This window comes from Panthera onca, chromosome B4 (genome assembly GCF_046562875.1).
Source record: "Panthera onca isolate mPanOnc1 chromosome B4, mPanOnc1 haplotype 2, whole genome shotgun sequence".
NCBI lineage: Eukaryota > Metazoa > Chordata > Mammalia > Carnivora > Felidae > Panthera > Panthera onca.
The window spans coordinates 36,667,612-36,688,377 of record NC_138345.1 but is presented as its reverse complement, the minus strand read 5'-3'; the positions used below and the strand labels follow the sequence as shown (position 1 = coordinate 36,688,377).

Below are 20,766 nucleotides of genomic sequence, written 5' to 3'. Positions count from 1 at the left end.
TACTGGGTTATCCTGTTGATACTTAGTATTATATAATTATGTATGTAATAAATATAGTTACTTTCCTATAAAGGAAACTGAATTTATATGCAGTTTAGTTTCTAAAAAAAGTATTAGATATATATTATTATTCAAAAGTATCTACCTGTTAAGACTTTATTTTAAAATGTGAAAATAAGAGTTCTGAAAGCTTGGTTTTCTCAATTATTTTCTTATAGTTAGCTTCAGAAGATATATCTGAAAGGAGACTTTTTTTCAACCTTAGTGGTATTTGGGGTTGGATAGTTCTTTGTTGTAAGGGCTTTCTTGTTCATTGTAAGATTATTTGGATGATGCCAGGAGCACACCACACCCCCTTTAAACTCATCTCCCCCCCCCAACCCCACCAGCCAGTTGTTAAAACTAAAAATGTCTCAGGACATTGCAAAATGTCCCCTGGTAAGAAAATTGTCCCCTCTTGTTGAGAATCACTGATAACAAAATTGTCCCCTCTTGTTGAGAATCTCTGATCTAAAGAACAAGGCTGTCCTTTCAGACTTTCAACTACATGTTAGAGAGTTGCAGCTGGGAAAATAATTTAATGCTTATTATTTTGGTAAGCTTTCACTCTCTGAAGAGAACATGACAGTTTGAACACTTGAAATCACATGTACTTTATTCTCCCTCTCAAAGATGGCAACAATAGGGAAACCATTCATTTTTAAGTGGGCTAGAATTTTACGTGTTAATAAGAAAACTATATAATACCAGTAATGTATACATTCTTATCAAATAGTGTTCTCTTTAGAGGGGTACCCAGGTGGCTCAGTCAGTTAAGTGTGTCTGACTTCAGCTGAGGTCATGATCACACAGTTCATGAATTAGAGCCCCACGCCTGGCTCTCTGCTAACAGCTCAGAGCCTGGAGCCTGCTTTGGAGTCTGTGTCTCCCTCCTTCTTTGCCCCTTCCCTGCTCACACTAAGTCAGTCAGTCTCTCTCTCTCTCTCTCTCAAAAATAAGTAAACATTAAAAAAAAATAGAATATTGTGTGACTTGGATTAGGAATGCTGTTTTTTAATTTTTTTTCTTTTTTTTTAAATTTCTTTTGATTTTTTTTTTTTTTACTTATTTTTGAGACAGAGACAGAGCATGAGCAGGGGCAGAGAGAGAGGGAATTCGAAGCAGGCTCCAGGCTCTGAGCTGCCAGCACAGAGCCCAACGCAGGGCTTGAACTCACGGGACCGTGAGATCATGACCTGAGCTGAAGCTGGATGCTTCACCGACTGAGCTACCCAGGCACCCCTGTTTTTAAATTTTCTTAATACAGATTAACAAGAAGAATTGGAAAAGTTATTTAAAGCTGAATTTCCTTTTTTGTCTTGTTATAGGAAAAGGAAACATTTATTTCTTTGACTTTTTAGCACCTTAAAAATCTCTAACCTGGGAGAGGTGGTTTTTTTTTCCTATTTTGCTTAAATCATTGTGTGTAAGCCTGTTCTTGGAAATATCCTATAATTTGAAGTACCCAGAATTAATTTCTTTGGAAACATTAGAAAACCTGGTCTATGGAATCACACGTGCTATGCTCATAACTCAGTCTGTATTTGACTTCTCTATTTGTGTGTGTTTGGTTTTTGCCTGTAAAATGTCCCTTACTATTTCTTTATATGCAGTAGGCTTATTTGTGTACTGCAGGTGGTATGGTAAGTCTGTGAAGAAAGGGGCTCTGGAGAGTGGCCTTTATAGACAATTACACTTTACTTTATTCTTTTAAAAAACACGGAATATTAGATTTTTCACTGCAAGGTCTCCTTTAAAAAGTGAAACTGATCAGGTGGAATGTTAATGGCAAAAAATTAGCCATGAATATTATCCTTGCATCTACCATACAGTAGGGGGCAGACAAGTATTTTGATCTTTTTTTAACTTGTCCTGTCTTACTGGTGCCATTATATCTCTATTTCTTTCTAGTCTCTTACCTTTTCCTTCCATTTGTTTTCATGATGAGTTATATTAATTTATCTCATATCCAAGTCTCTGTTTTGACATTGTATAACAGTAATCCGTTTGGAACAGTAAACAGACACTTGACCCTGTTCCAGTTTCTTTTATGAAGGCCATGCAGCAGAAGATCTGTAAGATACTTGGTGGGACAGACTAAGATTTTCTTCCTCCTCCCTGCTCCTGCCACTCTACTCTCTCTTCCCTCCCCTTCCATTCCATTCCCTCTCCTTCCATTCCCTTCCCTCCCCTCTTCCCTCCCCTCTTCCCTCCCCTCTTCCCTCCCCTCTTCCCTCCTCTTCTCTCTTCCCTTCCGTTCCCTCCACATTCTTCTCTCTCACGGGTCAACCCCTCTGCTTCTCCCCCAGGTGAGTAACATCTGTAGCTTCTGCTCACATTAAATCTGAATTGTTCTTTTAATTTAAGGTACCCCAGAGTTCATGGCCCCTGAGATGTATGAGGAAAAATATGATGAATCTGTTGATGTTTATGCTTTTGGGATGTGCATGCTTGAGATGGCCACATCTGAATACCCTTACTCAGAGTGCCAAAATGCTGCGCAGATCTACCGTCGAGTGACCAGTGTAAGTCTTCCCCTAAATGATTATTGAGCTTAGGTCACATCTGAAAAGGAATGCCAAGGTGGATAACATCGAACATGCAAAAGGAAACAATGGTAGAAAGCACACTCAGTTGTTGGGGGAAGAGGGAGTTGAAAGATTTTATTTCTCTGATTTAGTGAGAGCAAAAATAAAGATCAGAAAGTACCACTATATTCTGGATCCTCCTTGCCTTCATTTAAACTTTTCTTTTGAGATATATTTAAACATACTGTCATTACTAGTTTTCAACCCCCTGTTTATTCATCTAAGTTCTCATTCCTTCCCACCATAAAAGGTTTTATCTGAATTAAAAAGTAGTGCTCTTAAGTTGCTTTGTTCACAGACTTTTCCTTAAATGTTTTAAAATTTATTTATGAATTTATTAAATCATTTATAAATACCACAGGGTTTAAGGCCTAACAGTAATTTCTGGATCATCTAATAATACCCTAACCTATTAAAATATTTCCCGTTATATCGGCTTATAGTCAGTGTTTAAAATAGGGCCCATTGGGGGGTGGGGGGGAGGGGAGGGTGGGTGATGGGTATTGAAGAGGGCATCTTTTGGGATGAGCACTGGGTGTTGTATGGAAACCAATTTGACAATAAATTTCATATATTAAAAAAAAATAGGGCCCATCAACATCCACGGAAAATATTTTACTGTTACGTTTCTCTCTTTTTTTAATGTTTTTATTATTTATTTTTGAGAGAGAAAGAGAGAGAGTGAGCAGGGGAGGGGCAGAGATAGAGACACAGAATCCGAAGCAGGCTCCAAGCTGTCAGCACGGAGCCTGATGTGGGGCTTGAACCCGCAAACCATGAGATCATGACCTGAATCGAAGTCAGATGCGCTCAACCAACTGAGCCACCCAGGCGCCGCTGTTACGTCTCTTAATGTGTAACTATTATCCCCTACTTTTTTTTTTGTCTCAGGCTGGGTAGGGCAAGAGAAATGTAGTAAACGTAGTTAGTTTAGCCTTCAGAGAATTCTAATTAAGTATTGTAATCACTATTCCACAGTTTTGCCCTTAGAAAGTTCATCTGCTTTACCTCTTAGAGTTCTGTGAATTTCAATTTTAAGTCTTTTATTCTTATTCCCCTTTCTTCCCCCAGTACCTAATAATTTACATCATCATTTTTTTCCTTTAAGGGTAAGATGGGCTATTTACTGGGTAGTTCCCCCTGTATTTTATTTAGAATTCTTGAAACCTCAAGAAGTATATTTGATTTCTTGGTTTTTTTACTCACTAGTTCCTATTTATCAGGTTCTTGGTTCAAAATAACTCTTAGATACAAGCCTTCTTCATTCCCATTGTCAGAACTCTAATACTTTTACTTCACACCTTACACTATCATCTTGAAGTAGTTAACGTTATGAATTTGTTTTTCTGCTTCACTTGAACTAGTTGAACTTTCTTGCTATTTCTTTTTGGTGTAAGGAACTTAAAATGATACCAGTTTGCTTGTGAAAACATGTAGAAATTCTTATTATCTTTACTATTCCTTACTTTTATCTAAACACCTTTTTAAGTCAGGCCACTTCTCTTTTTATTGTCTTGCACATATGCCACATCCTTCCCCTTTTCCTGTCCCATTTGTACATGCCATTTACATTCTGTACATGCTCTTTTGCTATCCAGTCAGTTCTTATACTGTATTTAACAGACTTCCCTAACAAAATTTTTTCTGATGGTCCTCACTGAATAATGATTTCTGCCTTCTCTGAGCTGAGCTTCTCAACTGATTGGAATCATAGTTTTATTTGTAATTGATTATTTTACTTATGAGTTCAAAAATTGAATTAATATAAAGCATTTAAAATGATGTTTAGTGTTATATGTATAAGTACTTGCTGTTTATTTTTATTGCTTTATATTCTTTAAAATTTGTGATCTTATCTCTACAAAATATTTCTGTTTAACTCTATTCTTATCTTTAGTACCTGTTAGTATCCCATATATAAAATAAGTCTCCAGTGCAAATACATGTGACATTTTCTGGGTCCCTGCTACATGCCAAGTCCAGAGTAATTAAAGATGAATAGTATACATAGTCCCTGTCTTCAGAAAATTAGCTCTAATATAGAAGACCAGTGTATAAGCAAACAGTTGTAATTACAGTATGATGATAATAGCTTATTGGCTGTTTGTATGTCTTTTTTTTTCTTTTGGAACAATGCCTATTCAGATCCTTTGCTCATTTTTTAAAAAAAAAAATTTAACATTTATTTATTTATTATTATTTTTTAATGTTTATTTATTTTTGACAGAGAGAGAGGCAGAGAATGAGCAGGGGAGAGGCAGAGAGAGAGGGAGACACAGGATCCGAAGCAGGCTCCAGGCTCTGAGTTGTCAGCACAGAGCCTGATGCGGGCGGGGCTTGAACTCACAGACCGTGAGATCATGACCTGAGCTGAAGTCGGATGCTCAACCGACTGAGACACCCAGGCGCCCCAACGTTTATTTATTTTTGAGAGAGAGCAGGGGAGGTCAGAGAGAGAGGGAGACACGGAATCAGAAGCAGGCTCCAGGCTATGATCTGTCAGCACAGAGCCGAATGCAGAGCTCAAACTGACGAACTGTGAGATCATGACCTGAGCCCAAGTCAGACGCTCAACCGACTGAGCCACCCAGCCACCCCCTTTACTCATTTTTTTAATTGGGTTATTTGTCTTTTTATTATTGAGCTGTATGAGTTCTTTGTATATTCCAGATAGAAGTCCTTTGAGATAGATGATCTCTAATTATTTTCTCCCATTCTGTCAGTTGTCTTTTCTTAATAGTGTCACTATCTTGCTAGTACCCTTTGAGGTACAAAAGTTTTTCATTTTGATGAAGTCTGGTTTATATATTTTATCTTTTGTTTTGCTCACGCTTTTGATGTCATACCTGAGAATCCATTGCCAAATCTCAAGTCATGAACATTTACCCCTATGTGTTTTCTTTCGGGAATTTTATAGTTTTAGTTCTTTTTTTTTTTTTTTTTAATGTTTTTATTTATTTTTGAGACAGAGAGAGACAGAGCATGAGCAGGGGAGGGGCAGAGAGAGAGGGAGACACAGAATCAGAAGCAGGCCCCGGGCTCTGAGCTGTCAGCACAGAGCCCAGAGCGGGGCTCGAACGCACAGACTGTGAGATCATGACTTGAGCTGAGGTCAGACACCTAACCAACTGAGCCACCCAGGCGCCTCTAGTTTTAGTTCTTACAATTAAATTAGATCTTTAACTCATTTTGCATTTATTTTTGTTTATTTTTTTTAATGTTTGTTTATTTTTGAGAGAGACAGAGAGTGAGTGGCGGAGGGGCAGAGAGAGAGGGAGACACAGAATCTGAAACAGGCTCCAGGCTCTGAGCTGGCAGCACAGAGCCCAACGCAGGGCTCAAACTCACAGATTATGACATCATGACCCAGGCTGAAGTCAGACGCCCAACCGACTGAACCACCCAAGCACGCACCCCTTGTGTTTATTTTTGTATGTGGTGGTGAGAGGTAAGGATTTTAACTTGGTTCATTTGCTTGTGACAACTATCCAGTTGTCTCAGCACCATTTGTTGAAAAGACTAGTCTTTCTCCATTGAATGGTTTTACCCTTGCTGAAAATCATAGGCATATGGGTTTATTTCTGTACTCTCAGTTCTGTTCCATGGATCAATATGTCTTGTTTACCATTGCTTTGTAGTAGTAGTAAGCTTTGAATTAGGAAGTGTGAGTCCTTCTATTTATTCTTCAAGTTTTGTCTCTTCTTGGTCTTTTGTAACTCTGTATAAATTTTAGAATCAGCTTGTCAATTTTTACAATTCAGCTGGGATCCTGATATGTATAGCATTGAACGTATAAATAAATTTGGAGAGTATTGCATCTTAACCATACTGAGTCTTCTGGTTCATGAACATGGGATGTTTTTCCATTACTTAGATCTTTTGTAATTTTTTTCAGTGGTGTTTTATAGTGTTCAGAGTATAAGTCTTGTATTTTTTTTATTGTTTATTCTTGAGTAATGTATGTGAGGGGTACTATTATAAATGGAATTGAATTTTTATTTCAATTTTTGATTGTTCATTACAAATACTTTTGGTTTTTGCATACTGATTTTGAATCAACAAACTTACTGAATTAATTCTAATAGTTTTTTAGTAGATTCCTTAGGATTGTCTATATACAAGATCATTTAATCTGCACATATAGCTCTTAGAAAATACAAGGCTAGGCAAGCGTGGGTGTGTGCTTTCCTTGTAAGAAAGAATTGAAAAAATAAAGTCTGGCTCTTAGTTTAATGAACAGAATTTCAGGATAAAGTTGAAAAAACAAAAAACTGGGTAGGTGTTGGCTTCTGGGAATTTTCTGATGAGAAAAAAGAGACCTGTTTTTTGATATGTCAGATTCCACTCCTGTTGTATTTATACAGTCTGTGTGTGTGAGAAGATGAACACATAATTCTCAACTTTTTCATTGAAATAACCAATAAGAGTATTTTTAAAAATTAACTATAGGAATAATAAATAAAGTTTCATAAAAGGATAATTTGCCCTTTAAGGTGGCTTGGAGTTTATTTCCTTTCATTAACTCTCCAGATTTTGCTAGAAATGACAGAATGGTTGACAAAATACTGAATTAAAACAAATCTGAACCACCCAGTTGTTTTGATAGGTCTTATACAAATCCTTGCTTGAATTCAAATATGTGAATTTAATCATTTATTCTCTTACATATAATATTACATTAAAGTTACCTCACCAGATCTACTCATACTAATTTTTTAAACCTAATTTTTTTTACGTTTATTTATTTGTTTTGAGAGAGAGGACACATGTGTGCAGGGGAAGGCCACAGAGAGAGGGGGAGAGAGAGCAAGCTCCACCTAGTGCAGAGACCAACTCGGTGCTTAAACTCACCCAACCATGAGATCATGACCTGAGCCTAAGTTGAGAGTTGGATGCTTAACCAACTGAGCCACCCAGGTGCCCTTTAAACCTAATTTTCAAGGAAGAGTTAAGAGTTGGAGTGTAGAGAGACACAGGAAACTGTATATACCTGAAATGTAAGGTGGTTCACCAATATTTGATAGTTTTCAGGGGGTGTTATAACAAAGTACCACAAACTAGGTGATTTAAACCAGCAGAAATTTATTGTCTCAGAATTTTGAGACCAGAAGTCCAAAATGAAGCTTTTAGCAAAGTCATGCTGTCTCTAAAACATGAAGGGGAAAACTTTTCATTGCCTCTTACCTTCTTATGGTTTGCCAGCAATCCTTGGCATTCCTTGGCTTGCATCTGCAGCATTTCAATCTCTGTTTCACATGGTGTTCTCCCCCTCATCTGTCTGTGTCTCCTCTTCTTATACAGACACCAGTCAGATTGTATTGAGGGCCCACCCCACCCCAGGATGACCTCATCTTAACTAATTACAGTTGCACTGCTCCTTTCTTCTTCTTCTTCTTCTTCTTCTTCTTCTTCTTCTTCTTCTTCTTCTTCTTCTTTTTCTTCTTCTTCTTCTCCTCCTCCTCCTCCTCCTCCTCCTCCTCCTCCTTCTTCTTCTTCTTCTTTTTATTTTGAGAGAGAGAAAGAAAGCTCTAGTCAGGGAGGGGCAGAGAGAGAGGGAGAGAAAGAGAATCGGAAGCAGGCTTCATGCTGTCAGCACAAAGTCTGGCGTGCGGCTCAAATCCATGAGCTGAGCGCATTAACCATGAGATCACAACCTGAGCTGAAGTCAGAGGTGAAGGTACCCAGCAATGATCCTATTTTCAAATAAGGTCAGATTCTGAGATACTGAAGGTTAGAATTCATATCTTTTTTTAAGAGAGAGCAAGCAAGCAGGGGAGAGGGGCAGAGGGAGAGAGAGAATCTTAAGCAGGCTCCACACTCAGCACAGAGCCCGATGCGGGGCTTGATCTCAAGACCCTGGGATCATGACCTGAGCTGAAATTAAGAATTGGGTACTCAATCAGCTGAACTACCTAGGTACCCCAGAAGTTTGACATACCTTTTGGGAGGGCACAGTTCAACCCATAATAGTTCATGGGTTCATCCAGCAAATATTTAGGTCTGCTTTCTTTGTTCCAGACTTTTTTCTGGATACTAGGTATTGCATATTCTTGTTAGGTAAAACCCGAATCTTTGTCTCTTAAGAGCTTAATAGGGGAAGGGGAAGAAACAGTTTAACCCAGACAATTAGTTACCTTATGGTATAAAAACAATTATTCTAGGGATAGGTACTTAATGAAAGCATGTAAGAGTGGTGCCTAATTGAGTTTGGACAGGTTGGGGAGATTAGAAAGGGAGAGATTAAGATAGTGTTGCATGTGAGAAATCTATATATTTGTATGTCTATAGAGTTTGGAAGCAGGAAAAGAAAGAAAGGATAAAAAGAAGAAAAGAGAGCTTAGATTATACTCCAACATTTGAGGAACCATTGCAGCACTTTACACTGGGTAGTTGTAATAAGATCAGACTTAAATTTTAAATTTTTAAAAAAATTGTTCTGGCTCCAGAGTAGAGAATGGATTTATGAAGAAAGACTAAAAGCTAAAAACCCTATTTTAAGAGGCTGTTGCAGTAATCTGAAGGAATGACGGATAGATTAGGATTTACAGTAGAGTGAATGGATGAGATATGAATTAGAATTCAGTTAAGCTAAGTTGTTCTTTTTGACTTACCATTTATGAAAATAAATATGGAATAAATACCCATTGTAAATATATATCCTCTTAAAATAAGATGAATCTTGGTCATTAAACTTGATTATGAAGTTAAATATATAACGTTAGACTTTCAGACTATAAAATTTACAATTTGTATATGGAATAGTTTATATATTTTATTTACTAACCATATATTGCTTTTCTTCATCCCATCATACTCTAAACCAGGGATTAATGAACTCTGAACCATGGGCCAGATCTATCTTGTTGTACAGTGTACAACCCATGACTAAGAACGGTTTCCACATTTTAACTAATTGGGGGAAAAAATCAAAAGAAGAAAAACATATCATGTGAACATTTCAGTGTCCATAAATAAAGTAATAAAGCACAACCACACTTGTTTCTGTATTATCTTTGTTTTCACACAATACAATGCAGAGTGGTAACTGGAACAGAATGTGTGTTCCAAAATGTGCTGTTTGGGCTCTTACCAGAAAAAGTTGTTGAGAGGCACCTGGGTGGCTCAGTCAGTTAAGCCTCCAACCTCAGCTCAGGTCATGATCTCGCTGTTAACCGAGTTTGAGCCCCACGTCGGTCTCTGTGCTGACAGCTCAGAGCCTGGAGCCTGTTTGGATTCTGTGTCTCTCCCTCCCCTTCCCCCTCCCCCTCCCCCTCTCACACTCTGTGCCTGTCTCTCAGAAATAAACATTAAAAAAATTTTTTTAATAAAAAAGAGAAAAAGTTGTTGACTTCTATTGTAAACACATGTCACCAGAACTTTAAAAATTCTCCACTGAAGAGTTCTGTAATTACTAATCTGTAAAAATGATGATAATGTTCCTCTAGTAGGATGCTATTAATATAAGAATCTCAATACAAGCAAGTAATTACTTAAATTGTTAACTAAAAATTTGTGGGTAGTCTTTTCTCTCAGTCAGAAGTGGAACTATGGATTGCCTGGGTGGCTCAGTCAGTTAGTTAAGTGTCTGACTCTTGACCTTGGCCCAGGTCATGATCTCATAGTTCGTGAGTTCGATCCCCATTTTTTCAGTGGCCACATTTTTTGATATTGGCCTAAGAAATAACATCTTAAACCCAGTATTATTGCTTGAGGTGATCATTCTGGATTTTAAACACCAGGGTTTATGAACCAATAACTTTTGTTTACCTTTATATCAGTGCTGAATGTTTGATATCAAACAGACTAGATATGAAATACACATTAGATAGGCAAATATTTAAACATTCTCTGCTATCTCTCAGCCATACCAGCCTCCTTTGTTGGTCTTGGAATATTTCTATTTTGAAATGGGAATAAATTTTGTTATGTACCAGCAGACCATGGCTCTGCTTTTTTGTAGGCTGCTCTTAGAGACACTAGGAGGAATTGACTGGGCTGTCTCTATTATTTAGTGATAAGTGTCTCTGATTAATTTGCTAATTCACTTCCTTATTATTTTTCTAAATAAAGGTTGGTATTGAAAATGTTTTGAGGGATGATGGAATTTTAGGTTTTCTTAATATAAAATGAAGTATAAAAATAACTGCTATTTACAGAAATCAAGTTATAAACTTTTATGGTAGTACCAGTTTTTTAAAAATGCAAGTTTTATAGGTGGCCAGTATTAAATTTTATCCTTTTTCTGTACCTAACCCAGCAAATATGATTAACTGATTAAAAATAATGACTGTGGGGTTGCCTGGGTGGCTCAGTGGGTTAAGTATCCGACTTCAGCTCAGGTCATGATCTCATGGTTCATGGGTTCGAGCCCCGTGTCAAGCTCTGTGCTGACAGCTCATTGCCTGAAGCCTGCTTCAGATTCTGTGTCTCCCTCGCTGTCTGCCCCTCCCCCACTCACACTCTGTGTGTGTGTGTGTGTGTGTGTGTGTGTGTGTGTGTGTGTCTCAAAAATAAAGATTAAAAACAATTAAAAAAAAAATAATGACTGTAGGATGAGTAGATGAAAAACATAGCTAAACTGTTGATTTAAAAAGTTGCTCACCAGAGGCTCACGGCCAAAATGAGTGTTTTAGAGTTATATGGCTTCAGACTGTTAGGCACAGCACTGCCATATGATCAGATAAAAATTTATATAAGAAATTATTTGATAAAAGTAAAAAAAAAATTTAAGAAAGGCATTTGAGACACTAAAAAACAAATGTATCTTTATTTGCATATGCAGACTCTAGTTCAAAACCCCCTTCTCAAATGAGAGAAGTCTTTTCATGTTAATTTAATAGAACCTAGAAAGACCAATATCATTTTCCACATTCTTAGTACTTACCCTGTTTTTATTTTTTTCCCTTTTTTAAAGATAAAATTCACATACCATAAAAATTCATTTTAAGATGTAAAATTCAGTTTTTAAAATATATTCATGCTGCACCTTTCTATCACCCCCCAAAAGAAATCCCATATCCATTAACACTCACTCTCCATTCCCCCTTCCAACGAGCCTCTGGCAACCACTCATCCATCTACTTTATGTCTCTCTGGATTTGATTTGCCTGTTGTGGACATTTAATACAAATGAAATCATATGATATATACCCTTTTGTGTTATGCTTTGTTTGTTTTTCTGTTTTGCCTTTTGTGGCATGCTTTGACTTAGCATAATGTTCTGAAGGTTTATCCATGTTGTAGCAAGTATTAGCATTTCGTTCTTTTTATAGCTGAATAATACTCCATTGTATGGATGGATATACCACATTTGTTTCCCTTTAGTTCTATAGTTCCTTCTCCTTCTCTCGTTGTTAAACTGTTAGAATCTATAGCCACCCTCCCTTCTGGAAAGGGACTGCAGAACAGAAAAAATGAAATATATATTGTCTTAAAAGATACTGTCCAAGAATTTGATTTATCAAATCTTTGTACATACTGTACTGATAGCATAGCATATGACACATTGAGTCATTTAGTAATAGTTTGAAGAATAAATGATTTAATTAAAGGAATCCCAAATATAGTCAGTTAGACACTTATTTAAGTTTGGGAGGTTGAATTAACCTTGCAAAACAGGAATGAAACTTAAGGTCACCTTTGAAGTTTTAACAAAGCTATCCTAAAATGAAATTGAATAATACTAAGTAGAAACAGATAACACATATAAAAGCAATATATTTTCTATAATGGGTAAAACTATTTGGTACCAAAAGAGCAGAAAACAAAAACTTAAAAAGTTAAGAGTCAAAATTCCAGGACAAGAAGGATATGTGAAAAAGTCATCTATGCATGTATTTTCCATCGATTATCAAATCTCATAGTTGTAATTTCTAAACAACTATTTTATAAGTAACTCTTTCCATTATGAGGCTAGGTCTGTATTTTGTTGGAAGTGTTTCAGTATAATTTTTACCCTATAATCACTCTCACTTTATTCTCTGAGATTTCATAGGGAAAACTAAATCATAAGTTCACTTGCTAGTACCTCTGACATTTCAGGACAATTCCTGATTCATGGATCCTTTCTCATTGAGATCCATCATTTTCAGTTTTTAGAACTACAGGTTTCCCTCACTGTCCACAAACAGAGCATTCCCTTGAAGTCTTTTGTAAGCTGAAAAGGCATAAAAGGGAAGGAATAATTATTATTAATATAGATTCATATTAAATTTTTTGAGCATTCTCAGACTCCAATTATAACCTCTTTTAAGATTTTCTAATACCGTAGGATATATCTTGCTAACAGATGCATAAAATAAGTTAAAGCGCAGATGTTCACAGGCACAATTTAAAGCTATGGTGTCTTGATGCTAAATGTAGCTCCCAGGGGAAGGAGCTCAGCTTTGCCACTCTTGCTTTGATGGCTCACTGCAAAACAGGCCCTGAAATCTACTTTTGCTTTTTTTCATAAAAGCAAAAATCCTTTTTGGATTTCTTTTGGTTAGTGAAAACAGGTACTCATGTAGGTCTTTCATAAAAGCAAAGTGGTGTGGGGCACCTGGGTGGCTCAGTCGGTTGAGTGTCTGAGTCTTGAGTTCAGTTCAGGTCATGATCTCATGTTTGCTGAGTTCGACCCTGCGTCGGGCTTGGAGTTGAGTGTGGAGCCTGCTAGTGATTCTGTCTCTTCCTCTGCCCCTTGCCTGCTTGTCCTTTTTCTCTCTCTAAAAAACTGAAAAAAAAAAAAAACAAAAAAACACAAAAAACCAAACTGTCATAATGTAAACTTTCCAAAAGCGGGGGATACCTGTTCCTTTGGATTTCTTGAGGGAATGTGTAACTGGAAAAGGAAAGTGCTCAGCAGTTGTTTCCTTTGACCTAGAAGAGACTAAACAGGAAGAAGAATCATAATTGGAGATAAAGAACTTGATAAGGTTATAAGACATTGCAAAGGCCTGGTAGAGGTTTGAGATTCTGTCCGTTAAGATACTTTGAGAAGAGATTAAGATAGCAGCTACCAGATTTGAATGATTTAATTCAGTGACTGTCAAACTCTTTTTACCAGGACGCTTTATAATCATAAAAATTATTGAGGACCCCAGAAAGCTTTTGCTCACTTATGTTATATCTATTTTACTGTATTAGAAACTAACACAGTCTTATAATGTAATAACATAATAAGCCCAATAATATGTTGACATCAATAACATTTTTATAAAAAAATGTTTTTGTCCAAAACTAATTTTATTTTTTTTTTTTAATTTTTTTTTTTCAACGTTTTTTATTTATTTTTGGGACAGAGAGAGACAGAGCATGAACAGGGGAGGGGCAGAGAGAGAGGGAGACACAGAATCGGAAACAGGCTCCAGGCTCCGAGCCATCAGCCCAGAGCCTGACGCGGGGCTCGAACTCACGGACCGCGAGATCGTGACCTGGCTGAAGTCGGACGCTTAACCGACTGCGCCACCCAGGCGCCCCTCCAAAACTAATTTTAAAGATTTAGTGAAAAGACAGCATTTTTACATTTTTGCAACCATCTTTAATGTCTGGTCAGCAACAAGACAGCTGGGTTCTCATGTCTGCTGTATGAAATCTGTTGCAGTATTTTTTTTTTTTTATTGAAATATATAAAGAAAAGCTGGCCTCACACAGATATGTCATTGGAAAAGAGGTACCTTGTCCATCCCCTGAAAGAGTTTTGAATACTACACTTTGAGAGTCTCTAATTAGATCTTTGCTATGCAAAGTGTAGTTCCCCCACCAGCAACATTGACATGCCAGGGCACTTGTGAAAAATGTAAAATTTTCACTTCATCCCAGACAGCTCAAATCAAAATCTGCATTTTACGAGTTCCAATGGTGATTCATATGTACGTTAAAGTTTGAGAAGTATGAGCTGGAACAGTGATCACCTGACGTCCCTTCCAGTCCTGTGTAACATAGACTAAATAAGATAATGCCAAAACGTTATTTGAAAATAATTATTCCATCATTCATGAAATTTTTTTACTAGCATTAAAAGTAACCAGACTGGGGGCGCCTGGGTGGCGCAGTCGGTTAAGCCTCCGACTTCAGCCAGGTCACGATCTCGCGGTCCGTGAGTTCGAGCCCCGCGTCAGGCTCTGGGCCGATGGCTCGGAGCCTGGAGCCTGTTTCCGATTCTGTGTCTCCCTCTCTCTCTGCCCCTCCCCCGTTCATGCTCTGTCTCTCTCTGTCCCAAAAATAAATAAAAAACGTTGAAAAAAAAAAAAAAAAAAAGTAACCAGACTGATTTAGAAATTTTATCCTACTTAATTGCATTTTTTTTCCTGACTTATTGAGGAGTTGCTTTTTTACTTTTTTATTTTATTTTTTTACAGAGAGCATATGAGTGGGGGAGAGGGTCGGGGTCAGGGAGTAATGGGGGGGGAGAATCTCAAGCAGGCTCTATGCTCAGTGTGGACCCCGGTGTGGAGTTCGATCCCACAATCCTGGGTTCATGACCTGAGCCAGAATCAAAAGTCAGACACTCAACCAATTGAGCCACCCAGGTGGCCCAGGAGTTGCTTTTTTAAAAAGCAAAATAATAAGTCAAGCTGTGGAAGAGATGGAATAAAAAGCTTGAGAAGTTCTTTAAGTCAGTGGAGCTGTGTTAGGATTCTTAGTTTCTAGCGATACTGCAGGCATTCACTTGTGCTTTATTTTTCCTCTCAGCTGTGAGAATTTAGTTCTGTATTATCTACAGTCCCTTATTCTGTCCTGTCAGTCATTATATTTCTTATCTGGGAAATGCTGTCTTGATTTCACCAACCTCCATCTGTATCTTCTGGCTTCCAATTAAGAATAACATCATCCATGTCCTTTTTTAGTTTTCTAAAATTTTTCTCATGTTTTGAGTGCTGAGATAAATGTGAGGATTGAAGTAAATACATAGATTATATAATGATTTATATAATTATGTAAGCAATAATGATGACTCTTGTGTTGAAATGCACCCTGATTGTTAAGTCTGCTTTGGATATAAATTTAACTAATGTTTTAAAGTGTATGTTAGCATCAGTGCCTAACTATTGGTCATTTAATAAGGAAGCATGTTGGTTATCTATTCAGAGCTCATAGGGCTCCCTGATGCAAATCCCCCACCACCCCTACTAATGCCTTACCACCACCATCAGCCAGTGCTCCTGCCACTCCATATTTCTGGTTTCCATCCCAGATCTACTATGTATACCTTAGTATAGTCAGTAAACACTGACATAGTAATTACAGTAAAGAAGGTGGATTTCATAGACATAAAGAAGTAGGGGATTTTGATCTCCTTCCAGAGGGTCAGAGACAGTGTTCCAGTAAAAATATGTTTAAGCTGAGAACTTTAGTGGCCTATTGTGACAGAGGTGGTGAAGCAAATTTTGTATGAAGTAATTATCAGTAGCTTCAGCTCCTTGGCACTCTTTATCAGGAATATTTTAGGATTTTTGGAAGAAAGTCATGCCAGTATCATTCTCCTCTATATTCCCATCATACTCTACCTCTGTTTTATTAATATAATAATTATTATGTTGATATTAACTATTGTTCCTCCCCTCCCCCATTAGAACTGAGCCCCTCAAGGACAGGTTTCTTTTTTCCTCTTAGAGAGCAATTCACTACTACATGTCTGACCCTGCAGTGGTGCACTGTCATACAAGTAGTGGGTGACAGCAGTGTAAATATTAATAAATAATACATCATTTGTGCCAGGCATTGCATCAAACACTTTGCATATGTTACATAGCTTAATTCTTCCAGTAACCTGGGGGTGGTAAAGAGTAAATGCTACTATTATCAACATTTTGTGAATATAGGTCTGAAGCCCAGGAAGTCTAGCCCAAGATTACATATTTAGAAAATAACAGAGCATTCTGTTATTTTTGTTATTATCTGATTCCAGATCCCCTGCTTATATCAAAATGCTGCATCAAATCCATAAATGTCAATTACAGTGTCAAATCTGTGACCTAAGGGTATTTAAACTTGTCTGTGTAAGTGCTGATGTGGAGGGGGTAAATATAGACTGTGGTTTAGTAATTACATTCTATAGTGCACTGATAATAAATTGTTGCATGTCATTGTTCTGTACATGCAGTTTATTCAGGTCTGTACTTGAAATATTACTTGCTCAGAGAGGCTTTCCCGAAAATATTTTTTAGTGTGCACACACTTCTATCCCCTGATGGTTTTATTTTTCTTCATGGCTTTTGTCACAGGTTTATAGTATTCATCTGAAGCCCCAGTTAGTATACAAATTCTATGAATTGGAGATTTTATTTGACTTGTTCGTTGGCTGTATTTGTAGTATTTAGAGACTGGCAAGTCATAGGCACTCAGTATTTGTGAAATGAACACACGGATACAGAACTGTAGAGAGTGAAACCCAATTTTACGTTGCCTGTGGAGGAACTGGGCTCTGGAGTTGGGTCTCCTTGAGTTTAAATCCCAGCAATGTCCTTTCCTAGCTGTGATACTTTGGGCAAGTTATTTAACTAATCTGAACCTAAGGGGTTTATGAGGATTAAATGAGTAATGTGTGTAGAACATAACAAAGTGCCTGACATGCAGTTATCAATCAGTACTTAGTAGGTATTGCTGTTATTATCGTTAGCATCGGTATTACATGCTTAGTAGTGAATTACGTTCTCTCATTCCATTCTTTATCCAGTGACATTCAGTAAATCACAGTTATAAAATGTGTTTAATGAACTTAAAGTCAAGTTTTTTTTTTAATTTTTTTTTTTTTTAACGTTTATTTATTTTTGAGACAGAGAGAGACAGAGCATGAACGGGGGAGGGTCAGAGAGAGGGAGACACAGAATCTGAAACAGGCTCCAGGCTCTGAGCTGTCAGCACAGAGCCCGATGCGGGGCTTGAACTCACTGACCGCGAGATCATGACCTGAGCTGAAGTCGGCCGCTTAACCGACTGAGCCACCCAGATGCCCCTAAAGTCAAGTTTTAGAATGAATGAGCTAACATTTATTTGTTATTTTGCTTCTTGCCAATAATCTTGAAAGTGCTTTGCATATACTATCTTATCTTTATCCTGGTAAGTAGATAATATATTCATTTCACAGATAAGAAAATAGAATCACAGGTTAAGCATTTTGTCCCATGGACATGCAGGAGAAATAATAATAATAATAACAATAATAATAATAATAATAATAATAATGGTGGTAGTGGTTGTGGTGTCAGAAATCAAGCATCACTAATATGACAATAACAGACCTTAAAGTTTTTTCTTTACTTGTTTTTTAACTTTTTTTTTAGACCTCGAGGGAAAAACATCTGAGAGTAAGGAAATTAGGGTACATGGACAGCATAAGACTGATATAGCATGTTTTAGCCCTGTATAGAGAGGTTCACAATACCTCGTTTAAAGGAGAAAAACTTCAGTTGTCTTGAAAATCTGCCATTGGTAATGAGAAAATCCAAATAAGAGTAATGAGCACAATTTTTGTCTGCTATTAAAAGAATAGAAACTACAGTAAGCAATGTCGTCAGTTTTTTTTTTTATATGAAGGATAGTGCACTTGAGGTTGGAGCCATACACAAGCTTTCATGAATCCGGAGAGTAATGAGCCTTGGGGAATCATGAGGTAAACTAATTTCCTTTGATAGAGCTAGGTAGATTTTGTAGGAAGTTTGAAGAGGTTTGTTTTCCAATGAGATCATAAGGTATGTTCAAATTCCTGTAAACTAATGGTTCATACCAATAAGAATCTGGCTGAATCCAGCCTCATAACAACCAAGTTAGAAATAATGGGGATTTTTAATTACTTTGTTTGTGTAATTTGACTTTGTCACTGATTCCATTAGCCATTGGATTGCAAGATTTGAACATTCTGTCTGGGAAAAACAGAACTAAAGCAGTTAGGGTGAAATTCCTTTTACTTTTTTATATAACAGATTACAATTCACCCCACCTTTTTTTTTTTAACTGAAACAAGTGATTCCTGATTAGATAGTGTTTGAAAAGTTGAGGAAAACTGTATGTTTTTCTTTAGCAGCTGGAATTTTTATAGTAATGCAGAGATCTAAATCCACTGGAATTAGCTGACATGATTCCTTTATAAATTTTATTCGTGTTTCCATCCAGTAAATTTGGATTCTGCATGTAAAAGAAACCTATGTGTATCATGGGCTATATCTTGGGGACGTTTTGCATGATTTTCAGAGGCATTTCATTATTCTGTGATTTGATTAAAATTAAAGCTTCTTAATCAGATTGTTATTCTTAAACCAAAGAGTTCTGAGTATCATTCTTAATGTTTTAGGTACTAAGGAACTTGGGAAATCCTTATTTCAGAATTTCTCAAAAAAGCTGTTTTGTTTTTTTTTATATTTGCTGAATGTTGCTGTATAATTCACAGGGCGTTAGACTATAGAATAAAAACTGCTAGAATATAGAATGATAGTTTCTATACTTAAGTATGTTATAGCAATATTGAGTTTCTTGGTATCTTAAAAGTAATTTACATGCCAAAAGATATATAGATACTTTGTAATTGCTACCTTCTCATTATATATGATTTGTAGTATACCTTGAAAGAAGTGTAGAACTCAGTTGGCTAAAAAAAGTGGGGAGTAGTAAGAGTATTCTTATTAGTGAAAATGTGCACTAAGTATTTGGTGAACAAGTAACCGGTTTGACTGGACTTATTTTGGGGAAGAGAAGAGTAGAGAAGAAGGTGGAAATTGGATTGTGAGGGCTTTTCACACCAGATCAAGAAAATTTTAAAAACCGGAACATGGGCTAGAAGTAACATTGAACTAGGCATTGTGGAATCTGGATTCTAGGTTTTGCTTTACCATTGACGACGAGGCCGTTACCCATAAAAACCGATTCTGTTTTATTCTAGGTGCTAAAGATGACACAGTGTATCTGGCAGGTGTCTAATAAGGACTAGAGTGGACTAGACTAGATACTTCATAGATGCCAGTTGAATTAATGAATTGATTCTAGCTTTGATATGGCATTAATCTCTCTGGGCCAAAATGGTCTCATTTGAATAAGGAGGACCTCTCAGATTCTTTCTAGATCTGTGATCCTATGGCAGTCTTGTAGATGTGGAGAACTATTAACCATTTTTGAGTAGTGTAATGTGAGTTAAATGATGTCAAGTGACTGGAAAGGGCTAAATGTCAGATGATTAAATGAAGCCAGATGGTTGATCTGGTCACAATATAAAATACAAATTGGAGATGGAGAGAATAGAAACAATGAAGCCCATCTGAAATTGGTTAAGTTTAAAGAGGTGAGGTGTTAATAATCTGGACTTTGGTGGTCACAGTTGTTATGCAAAAGAAGCAGTGATTTTGAGAGGTAACAAAGAAATTAGCAAAAATCTCATTTTGCCTGGCCAGAGATCTTTGACTGTTGGAAGGACAGTAGGAATACTAGTAGCAGAAGTGTTTACCAGTTGCTTTAAACATTTATCTTTGTTTAAAGAGCTCATAGAGAATAATAATACTTAAGTATTTTGAGAGAAGTAAGCATCCAAGAATGACTAAGTTTTCTGTTCTGGATCATGGAAATAGTGATGATACCACTGAAAGAAATGAGGAAATTTAGAGAAAAGCACTGACTTAATTAAAGAGAAAGAAGAATTAGAGCTTAGATGTAAACTCTTGTACATATATGTGAATGATATTTTTATTGTATATGTTGAAAACTCTTATTTTGATATATAGAAAAGACTGGTCTAGATATTTGTGCCTGTATTATACCTCTGTCCAAAAAAAGTGATCTCATTGTGGTTTTGTGTGTTGCCCAGCAGAATTTTAAAATCCAGGTAACAAGTCACCTGTTTTCTAGCTCTTTCATTTTCATTTAGCTAGCATAGTCCTAAGCAAGCTTACTCTCAAACATTTAAGTTAAAGGTAATGCTGGACCACATTACTGTATTTCTGACTAATACCTGACATTCTAAACTACCTAGTTAGTGATGAATTGTGTTGAGCCAAAGATCAATAACAACTAGTACTTTGAATAGGACTTTATTCTGTTACCCATTATAACAGTGCAATGAAAGTGCTTTTTCTACCATCTTTGTTAGTGACATGAAGAAAAACCTTTCCTTAATCACTAAGTCAAAGTAGTAGTTATGTGGGTCCATGAGATCTTCCTGGAAAATGGGAATATC

At 36.8% G+C, this 20,766-nt stretch overlaps 1 protein-coding gene across 21 annotated transcripts in view; it reads left to right on the top strand.

The window, feature by feature from the left end:
* WNK1 (WNK lysine deficient protein kinase 1) overlaps window positions 1-20,766 on the top strand; it is a 161,886-nt gene that overhangs the window by 86,986 nt on the left and 54,134 nt on the right. For all 21 annotated transcript variants that reach the window (XM_060658778.3, XM_060658784.3, XM_078450197.2 and 18 more), the window contains exon 4: window positions 2,407-2,564. In XM_060658778.3, the coding sequence (XP_060514761.2) occupies window positions 2,407-2,564 (158 nt within the window). The remainder of the gene's footprint in view (window positions 1-2,406; window positions 2,565-20,766) is intronic.